Here is a 21601-nt window from a genome sequence, read left to right as displayed (position 1 = left end):
GTGTGTCTGCTCAGATACAAATCCTGAGACAGAGAGTGAGAGCAAGGCAGGCAAAGAACAAAGAAACTTCAGAAAACTCAGAGCACCAGAGGAGAAGCATTGAATCAATTAACCGAATTATCAATTATCTGAACGAAATAGTGTCCACCTATTTTATTCGGATAATTGAGGTTCCTCTGTAGTAGCAAAGAAGTGGTTCTCAAACAATCACTTTGGACTCGATCAAGAATCGCAAGAGTTGCAAATTTTTGTTTCATCCAGTGCATCTGGTGATAGTTTTAAGATAAGAAATATGTTAAAAGCAAAACCTTCTTTATACACAAGTTAAAACAATTTTACCAAGATGAAGACAGCATAGCTCAACAAAGATGAATAATTATTTTATTTTTCTTTGTCCAAATACAAAAAAAGAGACATAATTATCCAACGTTGGTTATATTACAAACTCATTTTAAGGCTCTGGGATCCAATTATCACAAACTGAAAAGAAAGACATTTCTAAATCAGGAAACTTGGCAGTGCCTCTGTAATTTTCCTGCTCAGATGCGGTCAGAGGAGGAAACCCTCTGACTGTAGTGTTCCAGCTCCATTGAGTTTGGATGAGTTTCATTTGAACTGTTCTCTTCCCTGACCTACATTTGCAAGTCATATTAATAAGTGCACAGTGTTTATTGAATGCAAGTGTAATAATCAAAAAGCTAGGATTCATAAGGCACACATCATATAACACTGAAAAGATAATTGGAGAACTTTTCCTGCCCACATAAAAGGCTCTTTGAAAAATTAAAATCAATTGGTTTCTCGTGATTGTAACCAGATCTAAAAATGCATGATTCATATTTTCAAACCCAATTCTGACATGAATGGAGAGTAGCAATAGAGAAAATAATTTTAGTGTTTGTACATAATCTATGGAGCGAAACAATCATCAGCATACAAGTGATGAATATTTTTTTTAAAATGCCAAATTACTTTAAATAATACAGCAAATCACACATTCCATTTACTCAGCTGGTTACAGAATGATGAACATGAAATTCGTGATTACATTTTGATTTTGGACTTGGGTTTATTGACAAAGTCTCAAAACAGTGGTTGACTAAGATGAAATCCTTTCATACAAACAATGTAACTAAATAGGTTCACTTTTCATGTGCTTAGTTACCAGTAATTGTCAGTCACCCACACCTTAACCACCCATACATTAAACAGGCAAATTATTCTTGATTAGTTTTCAAACAACACTACAATGTTCCTCACAACCACCGCATCACCCTCTATCGTGATTGTGATTTTACACACTGCAGTCTACTTCATCATTGATGCAGTAAAGGCAAAGAAAAGGATTTTTGTTGTAATTCATGCTAAATGCCACAGTTGCCATGTTAGATGGCTGACTTTAAAGCAGTCTAACTACCATAGACAGAATGTTCACAAATAAAACATTCCACTGTACTCTTAGCTGAACCTTTTGGTATTTAATTTTGGGATTTGTCAAATTTACTTTTGTAAAGGGTGTGGGTCTCCACCTGTGCCTCATTCTAGATTAACCAAGAAAATAGAATCACTGCTATTGGAGGAAGTGAAGCCTGCCACTCAAGAGCAGACAATGTGGCAGCAACACAATTCCAAATAAAGACAAACAAAATCATTTCATATAAGAATTAGTTATTTATTTTACCATATTGAAGGCTTTTTAAATTCCTTTTCTTACCAACTTAAAAAAGTAATTGAGCAAAATAACCACGGCACTTATATAATACTCTTCATGTGAAAGTCGAGACATTTCTGACAGAAATTGTAAAACTGCCATTAAAAAAACAAGCCTTTCATTACTCTCCAGGTTGGGACAGCACATTGGAAATTTCATGGAGAACCTGTGTTGTCAGTGAACTGTTATGCATCAGAGAATCAGAACACTAATAAATGTCTCTCAATGCCTTGGCCTGTGCCTTCCCATCTAGCCTGGCGTGTTGGAAATAATACAATGATTCCTTCAAATACAAGTGACATCAGAGACAAAATAATTCTGGCTGAGGAAGACCATTTGGTCCATTTCAGTTCACTCATCCAATGGTTTCAGTGCAGCTAGGATGCTCACCTCCACCAGTTAGCCTAGCAACTAGTCTTAAATGCTGAACCCAGTCATGGCACAAAGTGTTCAGCTGCTTCTCCCAGAGACAACCACTATGATGTAAATCATGCTTCACTATTGATAAGATTTGATTTCAACTTTGCACTTCCTGGTCAACATTCTACCAGTGTCAAACCAAACTCAAAACGTTTGAAGAAATTGTAAAGTAAACTTCAGACGAGTCCTATGATGATATGTAAAGCAAGTACATGGAATAAACACAGCAGATACCTGCAATCCTGATTGCAAAATGCAGAATGGATTTTACATGAAAATGTGTAAGAACTGTGCAAACAATGACAATATGCAACCCAATAATGGGATACCAGTGACAGGTGGAAAGATGGAGCCAATAATCATCTTGCAAATCGATAAATTCTTTTCTGCCTCATTTCCTCTTCACTGAGTTGCCCTTGGTTCCCAAAGGGGTATGGTCTTCTGCCATGGCCAGGGGCTCCTGAAAACACAACAAAGTTGAAAGTAAGCTCGCTGTTTGTCGATCATTAGGATTTCTTCAGGTTTGAAATACAGAATATTTATTCCAAAGCTTTCCAGAGTGGAAAGGCCATCTACCACATAAACATTCAGTCGTGGAGTCATAGAGATGTACAGCATGGAAACAGACCCTTCGGTTCAACTCTTCCATGCTGACCAAATATCCCAACCCAATCTAGTCCCACCTGCCAGCACCCGGCCCATATCCCTCCAAACCCTTCCTATTCATATACCCATCCAGATGCCTTTTAAATGTTGCAATTGTACCAGCCTCCACCACATCCTCTGGTAGCTCATTCCCTACACGTACCACCCTCTGCGTGAAAATGTTGCCCCTTAGGTCTCTTTTATATCTTTCCCCTCTCACCCTAAACCTACGTCCTCTAGTTCTGGACTCCCCGACCCCAGGGAAAAGACTTTGTCTATTTACCCTATCCATGCCCCTCAATTTTGTAAACCTCTATAAGCCTCCGATGCTCCAGGGAAAAGAACCCTAGCCTGTTCAGCCTCTCCCTGTAACTCAAATCCTCCAACCCTGGCAATGTCCTTGTAAATCTTTTCTGAACCCTTTCAAGTTTCACAACATCTTTCCAGAATTGCATGCAATATTTTAACAGTGGCCTACCAATGTCCTGTACAGCCGCACCATGACCTCCCAGCTCCTGTACTCAATACTCTGACCAATAAAGGAAAGCATACCAAAACACCTTCTTCACTATCCTATCTACCTGTGTCTCCACTTTCAAGAAGCTATGAACCTGCACTCCAAGGTCTCTTTGTTCTGCAACACTCCTGAGGACCTTACCATTAAGTGCATAAATCCTGCTAAGATTTGCTTTCCCAAATTCAGCACCTCACATTTATCTGAATTAAACTCCATCTGCCACTTCTCAGCCCATTGGCCCATCTGGCCAAGATCCTGTTCTAATCTGAGGTAACCCTCTTCGCTGTCCACTACACCTCCAATTTTGGTGTCATCTGCAAACTTACTAACATTTCCTCCTATGTTCACACCCAAATCATTTATATAAATGATGAAAAGTAGTGGACCCAGCACCGATCCTTGTGGCACTCCACTGGTCACAGGCCTCCAGTCTGAAAAACAACTCTCCATCACCACCCTCTGTCTTCTACCTTCGAGCCAGTTCTGTATCCAAATGGCTAGTTCTCCCTGTATTCCATGAGATCTAACCTTGCTAAACAGTCTCCCATGGGGAACCATGTCAAACACCTTACTGAAGTCCAAATAGATCACATCTACTACTCTGCCCTCATCAATCCTCTTTGTTACTTCTTCAAAAGACTCAATCAAGTTTGTGAGACATGATTTCCCATGCACAAAGCCATGTTGACTATCCCTAACCAGTCTTTGCCTTTCCAAATACATGTTACATCCTGTCCCTCAGGATTCCCTCCAACAACTTGCCCACCACCAATGTCAGGCTCACTAGTCTATAGTTCCCTGGCTTGTCCTTACCATCTTTCTTAAATAGTGGCACCTCGTTAGCCAATCTCCAGTCTTCTGGCACCTCACCTGTGACTATCGATGATACAAATATCTCAGCAAAAGGCCCAGCAATCACTTAGGTGAAAGTGAGGACAGATGCTGGAGATCAGTGTCAAAAGTGTGGTGCTGGAAAAGCATAGCAGGTCAGGCAGCACCTGAGGAGCAGGAGAATCAACGTTTTGGTCAAAAGCCCTTCACCAGCACCACACTCTCAGCCCAGCAATCACTTCCTCATCTTCCCCAGAATTCTAGGGTACATCTCATCAGGTCCCGGGGATTTATCCACCTTTGTGCATTTTAACTCCAGCACCTTCTCCTCTGTAATATGGACATTTTTCAAGATGTTGCGATTTATTTCCTCACATTCTTGAGCTTCCATATCCTTCTCCACAGTAAACACAGAGGTAAAATGCTCATTTAGTATCTCCCCCATTTCCGGCAGTATAACACAAAGTCTGCCTTGCTGATTTGGAGGGGCCCTAATCTCTCCCTAGTTACCCTTTTGTCCCTAATGTATTCATAAAAACCCTTTGGATTCCCCTTAACCCTATTTGCCAAAGCTCTCTCATGTCCCCTTTTAGCCCTCCTGATTTCTCTCAAGTGTACTCCTACTGACTCCTCTGTCTCTATCTGACAAATACTTCCTTCTTATTCTTGACCAAACCCTCAATTTCTCTAGTCATTCAGCATTCCCTATACCTACCAGCCTTTCCTCTCACCCTAACAGGAATATACTTTCTCTGGATTCTTGCTATCTCATTTCTGAAGGCTTCCCACTTCCCAGCCGTCCTTTACCTGTGAATATCTGCCCCCAATCAGCTTTTGAAAGTTCTTGTCTAATACCATCAAAATTAGCCTTCCTCCAATTTAAAACTTTAACTTTTAGATTCGTTCTATCCTTTTCGAAGAGTATTTTAAAACTAATAGAATTATGGTCACTGGCCCCAAAGTGCTCCCCCACTGACACCTCAGTCACCTGCCCTGCCTTATTTCCCAAAAGCAGGTCAAGTTTTGCACCTTCTCTAGTAGGTACATCCACATACTGGATCAGAAAATTTTCTTGTACACATTTAAATTCCTCTCCATCCAAGCTCTTAACATATCTTTTTTAAAAGTGACAAAACTTTGGGAAAAAGTAATATTTAGGTTCCATAAGTTACATAGTCTGTAAATGTAAGGGTGGGGACAACAGTACACCAGAATTCTGAAATAACAAATAGTTACTTATTAAAGGCTTGAAGTCCAAGATCTATGATTCATTACTCAAAATTCTCCTCCCGAAATAAAAGAAAATTCCATTCTCCTGAGAAGTGAGTAATCCTCCTTCAACATAGTGGTAAGTGGGATCATAGAATCCCTACAGTGTGGAAACAGGCCATTTGGCCCAAGTCCACACCAACCCTCCAAAGAGTTACCTACCCATTCCCCTACCCTACTACTTTACCTTTATGCATCCAAGGAGCAGGAGAATTGACATGACGTTTCAGGCATAAGCCCTTCTTCCTGAAGGACTTATGCCCGAAACGTCATGTCGATTCTCCTGTTCCTTGGATGCTTCCTGACCTTCTGCGCTTTTCCAGCAACACATTTTTCAACTCTGATCTCCAGCATCTGCAGTCCTCACTTTCTCCTACTTTACCTTTATCCCTGACTAATGCACCTAACCTACACATCCGTGAATACTACGGGCAATTTATCACAGCCAATCCATCTAACCTGCACATCTTTGGACTGTGGGAGGAAACTGGAGTACCCGGAGGAAACCCACACAGACACTGGGAGAACATGCCAACTCCACACAGACAGTCGCTTGAGGCTGGAATCGAACTGGAGTCCCTGACACTAATTTGCGACAGTGTTAACACTGAGCCACCATGCTGCCCTAAGGAAGAGGTGATCTCCCCAATACAATCTCCACACTATTAGATGAACAGGTGGGCAATTTCCTACAGAAAGCAGGAAGATGAATAACAGTGGGGAGAACTGAAAGAGAGAGATGAAATGTACAAAAAATCCACGGTGACCATTTTAGGTTGCCTAAAGTCTGTTGCGAGATTTGAAACATTCCATGATTTTAAAAATGTTCTATTTGGAGAATTCTTCCACCGTCGTAGTTATAGCAAACAAACCGGCATTTAGTACATCCTGTGCAGAATTGAATGCTTATGGCATGAAGCTGGGTCACAGGCTTGAGAGAAGCTCACACCCTGCGGAGGCCAATCCGCTTCCTGTCTGACGTTAGTGCCAATGAAGCAGTTACCTGGTTGCATGGAGTCCTTATTGTGTTCTGGGCAGATAGCCCTGCCCTGAAGAGAAGCTTGCCAATCAGGTGCTGGCAACACAATTAGGAGCAATGGCCACTGCTGATACTGCAGGAAGCCCCGGGTGATGGATCATTGCTGAAGTCTACAGTGAAAGCTATTAAAGCAAACTCACTGGAATCATTCGGGCTAACCATGGCAAAGCTGGTCTTCTCTTTGAGATGGAGAGATTGAGGGGTGGTTAGTATTGTGTGCAGCTCAATTCAGTCCTGGCGTGACTCTCATCCCCTCAAGGATGAATACAAAGTAACCAGTTATGGTCCTTAGTTGTCTTCTTGGCTCCCATTACATCATGACCTCCTGAAATATTTATATGTGCAACTTCCTACCCCATGTAAACTTGTCTTCATTCACAAAGATCACAGCAAAAAATCATCTGCTTTCCACACAACAGAATGTAATTCTGATAGTGATCCATGGATAACATTGCCAGAAGCTCAACAGGAAACAAACCATGTTATTTTACTTGTTTTTTTCTTCATTCATGGTATGAGGGTGTCACTGGCTAGGCTAGCATTTATCCCAGAGGGCAGGTACAAGCTAACCACATTGCTGTGGGTCTGGAGTCATGTGTAGGCCAGCAGTTTCTTTTACAAAAGGACTACATCTATTTTGCTATTTAGCCAGATTTTTGACTACAAGTCAATTGTGCACAAAGAAAGTCCTCATTGCCAACTGAAACCAATAAATGTCATTGGTGAAGTGAAATGTTGTTTTAGTCACAAGCACAAATGTTAATGAAAAGTGTCCTAGTGCACATAAAATATAGATAAAATTCATGTCTACTCTTACTTAACATGTTCAAACATTCAGTAAACATGGAAATGACGCAGATACTAATCATGCACACACTGCTTTTCATCTTGCTATTTTACCAATAAGTACATAACTTTAAAGCGTACATGCATGCACTGTACAAATCAGTATTGTGATGATATGATTGACCAGCATGCCTTTGATTCATATTTTATTTACAGATCAGAAGTAGAATTACCACATTTGGATATCACATTGGCTACGTGTCTATTGATGTGTATTGGATGATACTGGGTCTATTACATGCAGTGATGTTTGTGACAAATGGGACACTTAAGAACTCAAGGGTTTGTGGAAACAACATAAAATAGAGTACATTCATGAACGCATAATTCAGCTTTTCTTCCAAAGTTCTACACTTGGAATATTGTTCTTTCTCAGTTAAATTAACTCCACACACTCTGTCACCACATCAGGATCATGCACATAATTAGTCAGCTCCTATCAGTATCAATTGAAGTTATAGTTACACCTCAAATTCTTTAATTTGTGGTCATCATTGTCAAATGGAAACTATAGCTGGCTGGAAGCACACCAGTGCAGGTGTTCGTGTGTGAACCGGCTCTGAGTGGGCATCTCTTAAACTCTTGTGTAACTTTGTGTCGTAATCTGTATTGCCTTTTGACTCCTTACACCCAAAGTGTGTAGAAAGTGCTGGTAAGTAAAATGCTCATACACAGGGTGAAAATTAAGGCTGATTACGAATATGAATATAGCATGGCATGGGGAGAGGTTTGATTGTTTTATACGTTATGTGAACACAACATTGGGGCAGAGAACAGACCATTCCAGCACAGCATAGGCCCTACGGCCCTCAATGCTGCGCCGACCTGTGAAATCAAAGGGCAATAAAAATAGAATTGCTTTCTATGCTGTGATCTACGGTAGTCTGGTTTACTGCCATAATAAAGGATCAGTTTTCAGTCTAGGATCTTGCACAGCAAAGCCTCCACAATTGTAGTAAAAAAAGATTTCTAATACCTACATATTCCAATACAGAGAAACCTCAATTATCCGAAAGTTGGATTATCCGAAGGAGATCATGAAGTCCCGATAGAAACATTACATCAGAGACAAGTTTCCAACAGTGATCACGATTTTTGTTTGCAGTGATTAAACAGGCACCATCTCCAAATGACTGACCTCCCGCCTTATCTCTCTCCCCCCACATTTTCCGTGGGGTTCCACAGAAGGGTGTACCCTAAACCCTCCTTCCCCAGATAATCTGACCAACATTGTTCTGTACAAGGCAGAGGTGGAACCTGTCAAAAACAGTTGTGTGTGTGTGTGCGCGCGCAAGCGTGCACACATACTATTTGGAGACTTACCCTGCAAAGGCGGCAGCAACAGCAGCCTTCTTGGTGTCCAGTCTGGCTGCCACGGAGAGGGGCGAGGGGCGAGGGGGTGGATATGGATGGGGGGGGGGGGGGGCAAGGGGGCAGTGTTGGACGGGGTTGGGGGTGGGAGGCAGGGTTGGGGACAGGGGCGGTGTTGGAGGCGGTATTGGACGGGGTTGGGGGGAGACGGTGTTGGACGGGGTTGGGGGGAGGCGATGTTGGACGGGGTTGGGGGGAGGTGATGTTGGACGGGGTTGGGGGGAGGCAATGTTGGACGGGGTTGGGGGAGGCAATGTTGGACGGGGTTGGGGGTGGGAGGTGGCGGTGTTGAACTGGGTTGGGGGCAGGGGGCGGTGTCGGACAAGGTTGGGGGCGGGGGGGGCAGTGTTGGACGGGGGGGGTGCGGTGTCGAACAGGGTTGGGGGCGGGTGTTGGACAGGTTTGGGGTTGGGGACGATGTTGGACGGGCTTGTGGGGGCAGGGGTCAGTGTTGGATGGGGTTGTGGGGGCAGGGGGCGGTGTTGGAGGCGGGGGCAGTGTTAGACAGGGTTGGGGGCGGGGGTGGTTTTGGATGGGGTTGTGGCGGGTGTAGGATGGGTTTGGGGCGCGGGGCAGTGTTGGATGGGGTTGGGGGCAGGTGCGGTGTAGGCTGGGGTTGGGGGCAGGGGGATGGTATTGGATGGGGTTGGGGGCAGGGGCATTGTTGGATGGGGTTCGGGGCGGGGGCTTTTTCGGATGGGGTTGTGGGGGCAGGGGTTGCGTTGAACAGGGTTGGGCGGGGCAGGGTTGGGGGCAGGGCGGTGATGGACGGGGGCGGGGGCACTGTTGAACGGGCAGGGGGCGGTGTTGGATGGGGTTGGAGAGGGGGCGGTGTAGGATGGGGTGGGGGCATTTTTGGAAGGGGCTGGCGGGCGGGTGTGGTGATGGATGGTGATTGGGGCGGGAGACAGTGATGGACGGGGTTCGGGGCGGGGGCGGTGTTGGACGGGGTTGGGGGCGGTTTCAAACTGGGTTGGGGGCGGTGTCAAACTGGGTTGGGGGCAGGGGGCGGTATCGGATGGGGTTGGGGGCGGGTGTTGGACAGGTTTGGAGGTGGGGGATGGTGTTAGACGGGGTTGTGGGGGCGGGGGACGGCGTTGGATAGGGGTGGTGTTGGATGGGGTTGGGGGCAGGTGGCAGTGTTGGACGGGGTTGGGGGCGGGGGCGGGGGCGGACGGGGTTGGGGCAGGGCGGTGATGGACAGGCGCGGGTGGTGGTGTTGGACGGGGTTGGGGGTGGACGGGGGCAGACGGGGTTGGGGCAGGGCTGTGATGGACTGGCGCGGGTGGTGGTGTTGGACGGGGTTGGGGAGAGGGGTGGTGTAGGATGGAGTTGGGGACAGGGGGGCGGGTGCGGTGTTGGATGGAGTTGGGGCGGATGGCGGTGATGGATGGGGTTAGCGACGGGGGCGGTGTTGGACGGGGTTGGGGGCATTGTTGGACGGAGTTGTGGGGGCGGGGTTTGTGTTGAACAGGGTTGGGGCGGGGCAGGGTTGGGGGCAGGGCAGTGATGGACGGGGCGGGGGGCAGTGTTGAACGGGGTTGGGGCGGGGACTGTGTTGGACGGTATTGGGGCAGGGGCTGTATTGGATGGGGTTGAGGCGGGGGCGGTGTTGGACGGGGATGCGGGCGGGGGCAGTGTTGGATGGGGTTGGGGGCAGGTGCTGTGTTGGTTGGGGTTGGGGGCGGGAGGCGGTGTTGGACGGGGTTGGGGGGAGGAAGCAGTGTTGGATGGGGTTGGGGACGGGGACGGGAGGTGGTGTTGGACGGGGTTGGGGGCGGGTGGCGGTGTAGGATGGGGGTGGGGGCATGGGGGCATGTTTGGATGGGGTGGGTGCGGTGTTGGATGGGGTTGGGGGTGGGAGTCGGTGATGGACGGGGTTTGGGGCAGGGGCGGAGTTGGAGGCGGTGATGGACAGGGTGGGAGGGGCGGGTGTGGTGTTGGATGGGTTTGGGGGCAGGGCGATGTTGGAAGGGGTTAGGGGGCGGGGACAGTGTTGGACTGGTTTGGGGGGCAGGGGCCAGTGTTGGATGGGGTTGGGGGGCAGGGGACGTTGTTGGATGGGGTTGGGGGGCGGGAGATGGTGTTGGTTGGGGTTGGGGGGGTGGGGGACGGGATACGGTGTTGGACGGGGTTGGGGGGTGAGGTGTTGAACGGGGTAGGGTAGGGGGACGGGGAGGCGCCGAGGTGGTGGTGTAGGACAGGGGAGGGGGGCAGTATTGGCCAGGGGCGGGTGGGGGCAGGGTGCGGTCTTGGGGGTGGGTGGCAGTGTTGGGTGGGGAGTGTGGGCTCGCACGCTGTAAACTGCTGCTCGTCTCCTGAACGGGGAGCAGACTTTAAAACTCCGAGCCCCAGAGGAAAGGCATTGAATCGATTCACCGAATAATCGATTATCCAAACGAAATAGTGTCCGCCCATCTCGTTCGGATAATCTAGGCTCCTTTGGGGTATTTGTATCACTCTATTCGTGCAGGAGAATCCCCAGTAGCACACAGATTTCCTCTCCACACTAAAGCTGGAAACTATTACAGTAACTAAAGTCCACTTGATTGGCATCACATCTGCATACCCATACACCCTTTCCCACTGAACAGTCAGTAGCAGCAGTCTGTAATATCTACATGATGCACTGCAGTAACTCACCAAAAATCCTGAGACAGCACCTTCCAAACCCACGACCACTTCCATCTAAAGGACAAGGGCAGCAGATACATGGGAATACCACCCCCTGCAAGTTCCCTTCCAAACCACTCACTATCCTGACTTATAGAGTCGTAGAGATGTACAACATGGAAACAGACTCTTCAATCCAACCCGTCCATGCCAACCAGATATCCCAACCCAAACTAGTCCCATTTGCCAACACCAGGCCCATATCCCTCCAAATCCTTCCTATTCATATACCCATTAAATGTTGCAATTGTACCAGCCTCCACCGCTTCCTCTGGCACTTCATTCCATACACGTACCACCCTCTGTGTGAAAAAGTTGCCTCTTCGGTCTCTTTTATATCTTTGCCCTCTAGTTCTGGACTCCCTGACACAAGGGAAAGGACTTTGTCTATTTACCCTATCCATGCCCCTAATGATTTTATAAATCTTTACAAGGTCACCCCTCAGCCTCTGACGCTCTAGAGAAAACAGCCCCAGCCTATTCAACCTCTCCCTATAGCTCAAATTCTCCAAACCTGGCAACATCCTTGTAAATCTTTTCTGAATCTTTCAAGTTTCACAATACCTTTCTGATAGGGAGGAGACCAGAACTGCACGCAGTATTCCAAAAATAGCCTAACCAATGTCCTGTACAACTGCAACATGACCTCCCAACTCCTGTACTCAATACTCTGACCAATAAAGGAAAGTATACCAAACGCCTTCTTCACTATTCTATCTACCTGCAACTCCACTTTCAAGGAGCTATGAACCTGCACTCCAAGGTCTCGTTGTTCAGCAACACTCCCTAGGACCTTACCATTAAGTGTATAAATCCTGCTAAGGTTTGCTTTCCCAAAATGCAGCGCCTCACATTTATTTAGATTAAACTCCATCTGCCACTTGTCAGCCCATTGGCCCATCTGATCAAGATCCCGTTGTAGTCTGTGGTAACCCTCTTTGCTGTCCACTATACCTCCAATTTTGGTGTCATCTGCAAACTTACTAACTATACCTCTTATGCTCACATCCAAATCATTTATGTAAATGACAAAAAGTAGAGGATCCAGCACCAATCCTGTGTCACTCCACTGGTCACAGGCCTCCAATCTGAAAAACAACCCTCCACCACCACCCTCTGTCTTCTACCTTTGAGCCAGTTCTGTATCCAAATGGCTAGTTCTCCCTGTATTCCATGAGATTTAACCTGGCTAGCCAGGGTCCCACGTTCCACAATGCCTTACTGATGTCCATATAGATCACATCTACCGCTCTACCCTCATCAGTGCTCTTTGTTGCTTCTTCAAAAAAAAACTCAATCAAGTTTGTGAGACATGATTTCCCACACACAAAGCCATGTTGACTATCCCAAATCAGTCAGTGCCTTTCCAAATACATGTACATCTTGTCCTTCAGGATTCCCTCCAACAACTTGCCCAACACCGATGTTAGACTCAGTGGTCTATAGTTCCCTGGCTTGTCCTTACCACCCTTCTTGTTGAAAAAGGTGAGAAGAGATAGAATTTATAATCATCTGGAAAAGAATAATTTGATTTGGGATAGTCAACCTGGGTAGCAACTTTCAGGGATCTATGTATATGGACTCTAAGATCCCTCTGCACATGCATAGTGCCAAGAATCTTTCCATTGATCCAGTATTTTGCCTTCCTGTTATTCTTCCCAAAGTGAATCACCTCACATTTAGCTGCACTAAACGCCATTTGCCACCCCTCAGCCCAATTCTGCAGTTTATCCAAGTCCCCCTGCAATCTGCAACATTCTTTCACACTGTCCACTACTCCACCGACTTTAGTGTCGTCTGCAAATTTACTAATCCATCCATCTATGCCTGCATCTAAGTCATTTGTAAAAATGACAAATAGCAGTGGCCCCAAAACAGATCCTTATGGCACACCACAAGTGACCAGACTCCAGGCTGAATATTTTCCATCAACCATCACTCGCTGCCTTCTTTCAGAAAGCCAGCTTCTAATCCAAACTGCTAAATCACCCTCAATCCCATGTCTCCGCATTTTCTCCAATAGCCTACCACATGGAACCTTATCAAAGGCTTTACTGAAGTCCATGTACACCACGTCAACTGCCCTACCCTCATCGACATGCTTGGTCACCTTCTCAAAAAACTCAATCAGGTTTGTGAGATACGACCTGCCCTTGACGAAACCATGTTGACTATCTGCAATCAAGTTGTTGCTTGCTGGAGGACTATAAATCCTATCTCTTGTGATCCTTTTCAAAACCTTTCCTACAATATATGTAAGGCTCACTGGTCTATAATTACTTGGATCATCTCTACTGTCCTTCTTGAACAAAAGCACAACATTTGCAATCCCCCAGTCCTCTGGTACTAAACCTGTAGACAATGATGACTCAAAGATAAAGGCCAAAGGCTCTGCTATCTCCTCCCTAGCGTTCCAAAGAATCCTCGGATAAATCCCATCTGGCTCAGGGGACTTATCTACTTTCACTCCTTCTAGAATTGATAACACCTCCTTACTAACCTCGATCCTTTCTCGTCTAATAACCCATATCTCAGTCTTCTCCTCTACAATATTCTCTTTTTCTTGAGTGAAAACAGATGAAAAATATTCATTTAGCACCTCTCTGATCTGCACAGGGTCCACACAAAACTTCCCACTTCTGCCTTTGACTGGCCCTATTCTTACCCTCGTCATCCTTTTATTTCTCACATACCCATAGAAAGCTTCTAACTGTTAAAGACTGCTCATGTCCCCGCCTTACTCTTCTTAACTCTCTCTTTAAATCCTTCCTTACTAATCTGCAACTCTCCATCACCTCATCTGAACTATCGCGTTTCATCGTCACATAAGCTTCCTTCTTCCGCTTAACAAGAGATGCAACTTCCTGCAGTAAACCACAGTTCCCTTTCCTTATCACTTCCTCCCTGCCTTACAGGGACATACCCATCAAGGACACGCAAATCTGTTCCTTAAACCAGCTCCACATTTCCATTGTCTGCATCCCCTGCATTTATCTACCCCATTCGATGCATCCTAATTCTTGCCTCATCGCATTATAATTGCCCTTGCCCCATCGATAACTCTTGACCTGTGGCATGTACCTATCCCTTTCCATTGCTAAACTAAACGTAAATGAATTATGGTCACTCTCTCCAAAGTGCTCACCTACAACTAAATCAAACACCTGGCCTGGTTCATTACCAAGCACCAGATCCAATGTGGCCTCCCCTCTTGTCAGCCCTTCAACATACTGTGTCAGGAAACCCTCCTGTACACATTGGACAAAAACTGATCCATCCGATGTACTAGAGTTATAGCATTTTCAGTCAATGTTGGGGAAGTTAAAGTCCCCCATAATGACCACCCTGTTCCTTTCACTCCTACCCAGAATAATTTTGCTAATCCTCTCTTCCATCTTCTTGGAACTCTGCAGAGGTCTATAAAAAACTCCCAAAGTGTGACGTCTCCTCTCCTGCTTCTAACCTCAACCCATACCACCTCAGTATACGAGTCCTCCTCAAAAGTGATTTCAGCCACCGTTATATTATGCTTGACTAACAAGGCCACAAATCCCCCTCTTTTACCGCCTTTCCTGATCCTAATGAAAGACCTAAACCCTGGAGCCTGCAACGTCCATTCCTGACCCTGCTCTATCCATGTCTCCGAAATGGCCACAACATCGAAGTCCCAGGTACCTATCCATGCTGCAAGCTCACCTACCTTATTTCAGATACTTCTGGTGTTGAAGTAGACACACTTCAAACCAGTTTGCTGTCTGCCAGCACACTCCTGTGACTGTGAAATCCTGTCCCTGTCCTTCCTACTCTCATCCTCCTATGCCCTGGAACTACACCTCAGGTTCCCATCCCCCTGCTGAGTTAGTTTAAACCCACCCGAATAGCACCAGCAAATGTCCCACTCAGGATATTAGTACCCCTGTGGTTCAAGTGAAGACCATCCTGTTTGAACAAATCCCACCTTCCCCAGAATGAGCCCCAATTATCCATATACCTGAAACCCTCCCTCCTGCACTATCCCTGCAGCCACATGTTCAGCTGATATCTCTCCCTATTCTTTGCCTCGCTATCACGTGACACGGGTAACAAACCAGAGATAACAACTCGGTTTGTTTTAGCTCTCAGTTTCCACCCTAGCTCCCTGAAATCCTGCCTTACATCCCTATCCCTCTTTCTATCTATGTCGTTGGTACCTACATGGACCACGACTTGGGGCTGATCACACTCTCCCTTTAGGACCCCAAAGACATGATCCGAGACATCACAGACCCTGGCAGCTGGGAGGCAACACACAACTGAGAGTCTGTTTCGTCCCAACAATCTTCTATCTGACCCTCTAACTATTGAGTTCCAATGACTAACTCTCTCCTCCTTCTTCCCCCCCCTCCCTTCTCTTCTGTGCAACAGGAACAGGATCTGAGCTGGAGACCTTGGACCCACCACGTGGCCCTGGTAATTTCCCCCCCTTCGCAACAGTATCCAAAATGGTGTACTTTAGATTAGATTACTTACAGTGTGGAAACAGGCCCTTCGGCCCAACAAGTCCACACTGCCCCGCCGAAGCGCAACCCACCCATACCCCTACCTCACACTACAGGCAATTTAGCATGGCCAATTCACCTGACCTGCATATCTTTGGACTGTGGGAGGAAACCAGAGCACCCGGAGGAAACCCACGCAGACACGGGGAGAACGTGCAAACTCCACACAGTCAGTCGCCTGAGGCGGGAAATGAACCCGGGTCTCTGGCGCTGTGAGGCAGCAGTGCTAACCACTGTGCCACCGTCAAGGGAACAACCACAGGGGATCCCTACACTGATTACTTTCCCCCTTCTAACAGTTACCCAGCTTTCTTTGTGCCTAGGAGTAACTACTTCCCTGTCACTCGTATCTATGACAGCCTCTGCCTCCCGAATGATCCCAAGTTCATCCAGCTCCCGCTCCAGTTCCCTAACGCAGTCTTGGAGGAGTAAAGGTTGGGTGCACTCCCTGCAGTTGTACTTGGATGGGACACTAATGGTGTCCCTCACCTCAAACATCATACAGGAAGAACATTCCTCTCTCTTCGTTGCCATCCCTGCTAGTCCCCTTATCAGAACGTAAATAAAGAGAAGCTTATTTGATGTGCCCCTGGTGTATGAAGTTAGAGGAGGTGTTTGTGTGGGATGCCCTATAAAGGTAGGGTCTTGGGTTTAGAAAACACTCACTTACATAGCTGAGGGGAAAAAAAATGACCCTCTTTTCCCAGAAACCTCTGCGTTCTGAGGTAAGGTTTCAAATATTTAACTTAGTGACTCACCTTTCCTGATAGGCTCCTGGTCCAAGCTCCCACTCTTCCTGCAGCTAAAAACAGAAATGTTGCAGGCAGGCCATTCCAATAGTAGACTCGCTGACATTAAGGGCATTTAAATGGGCATTGGAATACATATGGATAATAATGGAACGGTTAAGTCAGATGGGCACAGATTAATTTCACAGGTCAGTGCAACATCAAGGGCCGAAGGGCCTGTATTGTGCTGTTACGTACTATGTTCTACCTTCTTAAATATTGACACCACGTTAGCCAACCTCCAGTCTTCTAGCACCTCACTTGTGACAAGCAATGATACAAATACAGAGAAACATCGATTTTCCGAGTATCGGATTATCTGAAGGAAATCTTGAGGTCCCGATAGAAACATTACAACATTGATCGTGTCTTTTGTTTAGAATGATTAAAAACGAACTCGGCTTACTGAAATGCTGTCGAGAAAACAGTCCTGGACATCGATGGGAGCCCAGGCACATGTCCAAATGACTGATCTCTCTCTCTCTCTCTCTCGCTCTCTTGTGTATCCTGAATCCTCCTTCCCCACATAATCTCTCCATAATTGCCCTGTACAGGGCAAAGGTGGAACTTGTCACAAAGTTGCTGCAAAAATGTGCGCGCGTGATTTGGAGACTCACCCCCAAAGGCAGAAAGTCTGGTGTCCAGTCTGGCTGCCCCAGGGCGTGTGTGGGGGTGTGCTGGGGAGGACCAGGGAGCAGACGAATCGGACTGGAGGTAGCAGCGCAGACGGGTGGGGTGGAATGTGGGTGGGGGCAGAATGTGGATGGGGGCAGAGTTGGACGGTGTTGGGGGGCAGAGGTGAGAGCTGGCATGGACAGGATGTGGATGGTGGGTGGGGGCAGAGGTGGATGGCGCAGCGCGGTTGGACAGGGTTGGGAGCAGACAGGGTGGGGGTGGGGATGGACTGGGGCAGGGTAGGGTCGGACAGAATGCGAGATTGGATGGGTAAGGGATGCGCATGGGGGGGTGGCAGAGGTGGGGCCGGAGGTGGGTGGGGTTGGGCATGGGCTTGCGCACAGTGTGTTGCTGCCTAGTCTCCTGAATAGGGAGCGGACTTAGCAAGTTTTTGCTGTCTCAACCCCATTGAACTGATGCTTTGGGAGGGGGGGGGGGGGGGGGGGGGCTTCAGCAAAGCTGCAGGTCCCTTCAACACAAGGGTGTGTCTGCTCAGAAACTCAGTAATACATCAAACTATTCTTCAGGATGATTCTGGATTTCTGACTTCATAGCTCTATCTTGCAGTACTTTCCTGATAAAGAGTCACTTGACCTGAAATGTTAACTTCTTTCTCTCCACAGATGTTGCCAGACCTGCTGAGTTTTTCTCGCAACTTCTGCTTTTGTTTCTGTAGCATCTGCAGTTCTTGTGTTTTCTTTATTTAGTGTATTTCACGTGTTGGTTATCAAGGCCTTCTTGATACCAACACTAAAAATACCTCCTATTGAATCTTTGTCCTACTGCTCTACTCTCTTTTATTTGTTGTAACTTTCTGAATTTTGTTTCCATTTTCTTAACTAAATCAAACATAGCTTTGGTGGATCCAAGATGATGGTGGAGTAGGGCTCCTGAGCAGGAGCTCATCTGCTTTTCTTTTTTCTTTTCTCACCTTCTTTTTCTTTCAGTTTTTTTCCCTCTACTTACCTTCTGGAGGGAGTTTGGTTGTGAAGATGGCAGCAGCAGCTGGGGACCAGAGTGGGGTCTTTACCGGTTAGACACAAGGTGGTGGTTGCTGGTGATTGACAGCATCGTGGAAGTGGCTGCAGGCCCAGAGCAGCACCAGGGCGGTCTGTGGTGAGCCTGGATAGCAGTCAATGGTGAGACAGTAGCGCAGAGGCATGGGGATGAGAGTTTGAGCCAAGCACAGGAGACAGACTGAGCCCTCGTGAGAAAAGTCCAGCATGGAGCAACTGTAGGCACATGGCTGAAGGAGGACTATAATTTGGAAATTTTTACGTTATTTCATATTTACTACTTTGTACAGAGAAGATTTAGAATGTTGAACTGAAGATTTTGTCCTTAGGTACCCTTGTACCTGAGTCAGTGCCATGAATAGCAACACTGCAAACCTTTCACTATGCTCCTGTATCCCTGCACTTCAGCACATGACAATAAAACTTAATTCTAGTTTTAAAAATTCTGTTATATGCCATATACAGGTCATCTTTCACGCACTTCCTGTCCAGGCTGAAAACAACTTTCAAACCTCACTTCACAACTCAAACACTTTCTATCAAGGGTCACCCTCAGTACAAAGTTTCAAACATTTGACCTGAAGATTACAGATACCAAAGCCCCCCAAACAAGATATTTTAAACAAAATATTTCCTGCATGTAAATCAATATGTTCTGAGTTTAGACTAAGCAGCATTAAAAGTAACTTCACAGATCATTCACCAAGACACAGAAATGCATATATACCCATATATAAATATAATTTTCTGCTGTTTATAATAGACCACCCTTGAAATTTGTGATGGCCTCTTGTTTTTCCTCATTGACACAACTGCATTTGACTGTGTTTCCCATTACTCTCGCACTCCCAGAGAAGACTGGAAACATCCTAAACAGAATGTGGTTGCCCCATTATCCTGAACCAAAGTTTATGCAGATTCACTCTCATCTTCCACCCCAATGGGTTCAATGGCTCCAATGGCTCCTGCACACTTTCTGACAACTGGATTCCTGATTTACAGCTAAAATCTGCAGACATTTGTGAAAACCAAATGGCAACCAACTACTTCCAGATTAACCAACAACCAAACAGAGGAGAGGCTAATCTCAAAGAAGAAACCCAAAATCAACTACTTCCCTCCATCTCCCACCTACTCACTACTTACACTTGTTCAGTTTCTGCAAATTAATTGCAATGCTACAATAAATTATCCAGCCTCCAGCAGACATTAACTGTTAAAGTGATTTAAGATTTGGAGACTGATTTCGACATGACTCAAGCTTATGGACATCCAGCACGTTCCAGCCACCTAGCTACAGAGATGGAAATGTTAATCAACATTAAGACTACTCAAATGGTCTGCTCCTCTATTCTGCAAATCAACAGTCTGTGAATGATAGACTACAAATTCAACTTGCACCATTTTGAATTCCAATGCTAAACCATGTTTTGGATAGTAATCCATTTCATTTCCTTGTCTCTAATGGCAATGTAATGGCAGTCTATAACCTCAGGCTAATGTTCGAGGGACTTGAATCCAAATCCCCACCATGGCAGATGGTGAATTTTGAATTCAATAAAAGTCTGGAATTAAAAAGCTATGCTAAGTATTGATCATTGTAAAAACCCATCTGGTTTATTAATGGCCTCTGGAAAAGAAATCCACCACTGGCCGACATGGGATGTGGCTGACTCTTATCTGCCCAACATCCAATTATTACTGGACAATAAATACTGGCCTAGCCAGAGCTGCTTAAATCCCATGAACCAACAAAGCAAATCATTGGGGAAGAATGTATCACACTGACCCATGTCCAAGTGAATCCACATTCTGTTTATTTCAACTGGAATTCACCATCTGCAGAAACTAATCCGCTCATCAGCACAAGGATGCTTCCTCATTAATTAAGTTCCTTCATGCCAATAGACTTCACAACAGATAACTCCATTGTAATCTGGTTTTACAAAACCTAATAAGTTGAGAAATAGCGTATGTCTTTAGCGCATCCCTGCCATGTCTTGGATCACAGTTAGAAAAGGAGTAGGCGATTTACTCTCAAGCTTCTACAGGAACCTGGAACTGTCACGGAGAGAAGAAGATGCTTTTTCTCTGTACTGGGATTATACCTCCACTACTTCCTGCCCAGAACAACATAGCTGGTTGGAACAGGTCACAAAAGGGTCTTGCAAGTTCATTATTTCATAAAACTTTACCTGATTTGACCTACTTTTTAAAATCAGAATCAATTCTATCTTATTCCCCTGAATTAAAATGGATCCTAATTATGAATAACTCCTGAGGCCAGAACATTATTATATTTCTCGGTTAAGTGAACAAGTGTTAGACCCAAATTAATCTGTAATGGAAGAGTTAACATCTCTGTAACTATTACACACTGCTTGGTTAGAATAATCTGGATTTCATCTGAATGGATATGGAATTCCTAAAGCATTGCGAGTGACTGAAAAGCATGCATTGCTGAGTCTCCAGTGGAGGCCCTGGGTTTGGAGTGCGCAGTGATTAGATCCAGATGTTTTCTAACTTCTTAATTAATGGGGATTATATTCGCATCTGCCAAGACAGAAAAAAAATCCCATGACCAATCACTGGTCACACTAAAATTACATTCCTCTTTACAGTACTGCAGGAGAAGCCATGCAATAAAGAAATAAAGAAAAAATAGCATGCACTCCATGACAAAGTACAAGCATGTTGTGTACATAATAACGGAGTCCTCCAAAAGGCCACAAACTAAATCATATATTGTCATCATTCAAATGATCTGACAGATTAGCATCTATCCACAATCCTGTCCAGTTTGTTCTGTGAACCTAATCCTGACTCAGGACCCATCTATTTCAATCTTTCTTCTCCATCCACTTCCCCTGCCCCCACCCCCATCATATTCCATTCTTGTATTGCTTTCTAAATCAGAAACTCTCTCGAAGTTCTGAACACTTCTAAATAAAGCAGCTGCGATTGGTGCAGTATAAAATCTAGCACCATCCATGTAGTGTCCTCCAAACATGGTTATGCACCATTTAACTCAGTCACTATACAGCTGGTTATACTGCACTCCAAACTACAGCATCAATATCAATTCCAAAGGTCTAGCCAGAACATATGTACTGCACCACCATAAAAACTACTGGTCAGAGGAGCACAGCCTATTCAGTGCAACACTATTTAAAAACATTAGAAATAGAGCAGAAAGAATCTAAAAAGCCACAAGGTTGCTATACCATTCAATCAGATCTTGGCTCATTTTCTTCCCAATATC

General features: G+C 45.7%; 1 protein-coding gene across 2 annotated transcripts in view; it reads right to left on the bottom strand.

Moving 5' to 3' along the window:
• Window positions 1-359: 359 nt before the first annotated feature.
• Window positions 360-21601, bottom strand: part of rhbdd1 (rhomboid domain containing 1) — an 88879-nt gene continuing 67637 nt past the window's right edge. For both annotated transcript variants that reach the window (XM_072571892.1, XM_072571893.1), the window contains exon 7: window positions 360-2591. In XM_072571892.1, the coding sequence (XP_072427993.1) occupies window positions 2491-2591 (101 nt within the window). In that variant the 3' untranslated portion in view covers window positions 360-2490. The remainder of the gene's footprint in view (window positions 2592-21601) is intronic.

The sequence above is a fragment of the Chiloscyllium punctatum genome, chromosome 6 (assembly GCF_047496795.1).
Source record: "Chiloscyllium punctatum isolate Juve2018m chromosome 6, sChiPun1.3, whole genome shotgun sequence".
Classification (NCBI taxonomy): Eukaryota; Metazoa; Chordata; class Chondrichthyes; order Orectolobiformes; family Hemiscylliidae; genus Chiloscyllium; species Chiloscyllium punctatum.
This window is presented reverse-complemented; position numbering and strand designations above follow the sequence as displayed.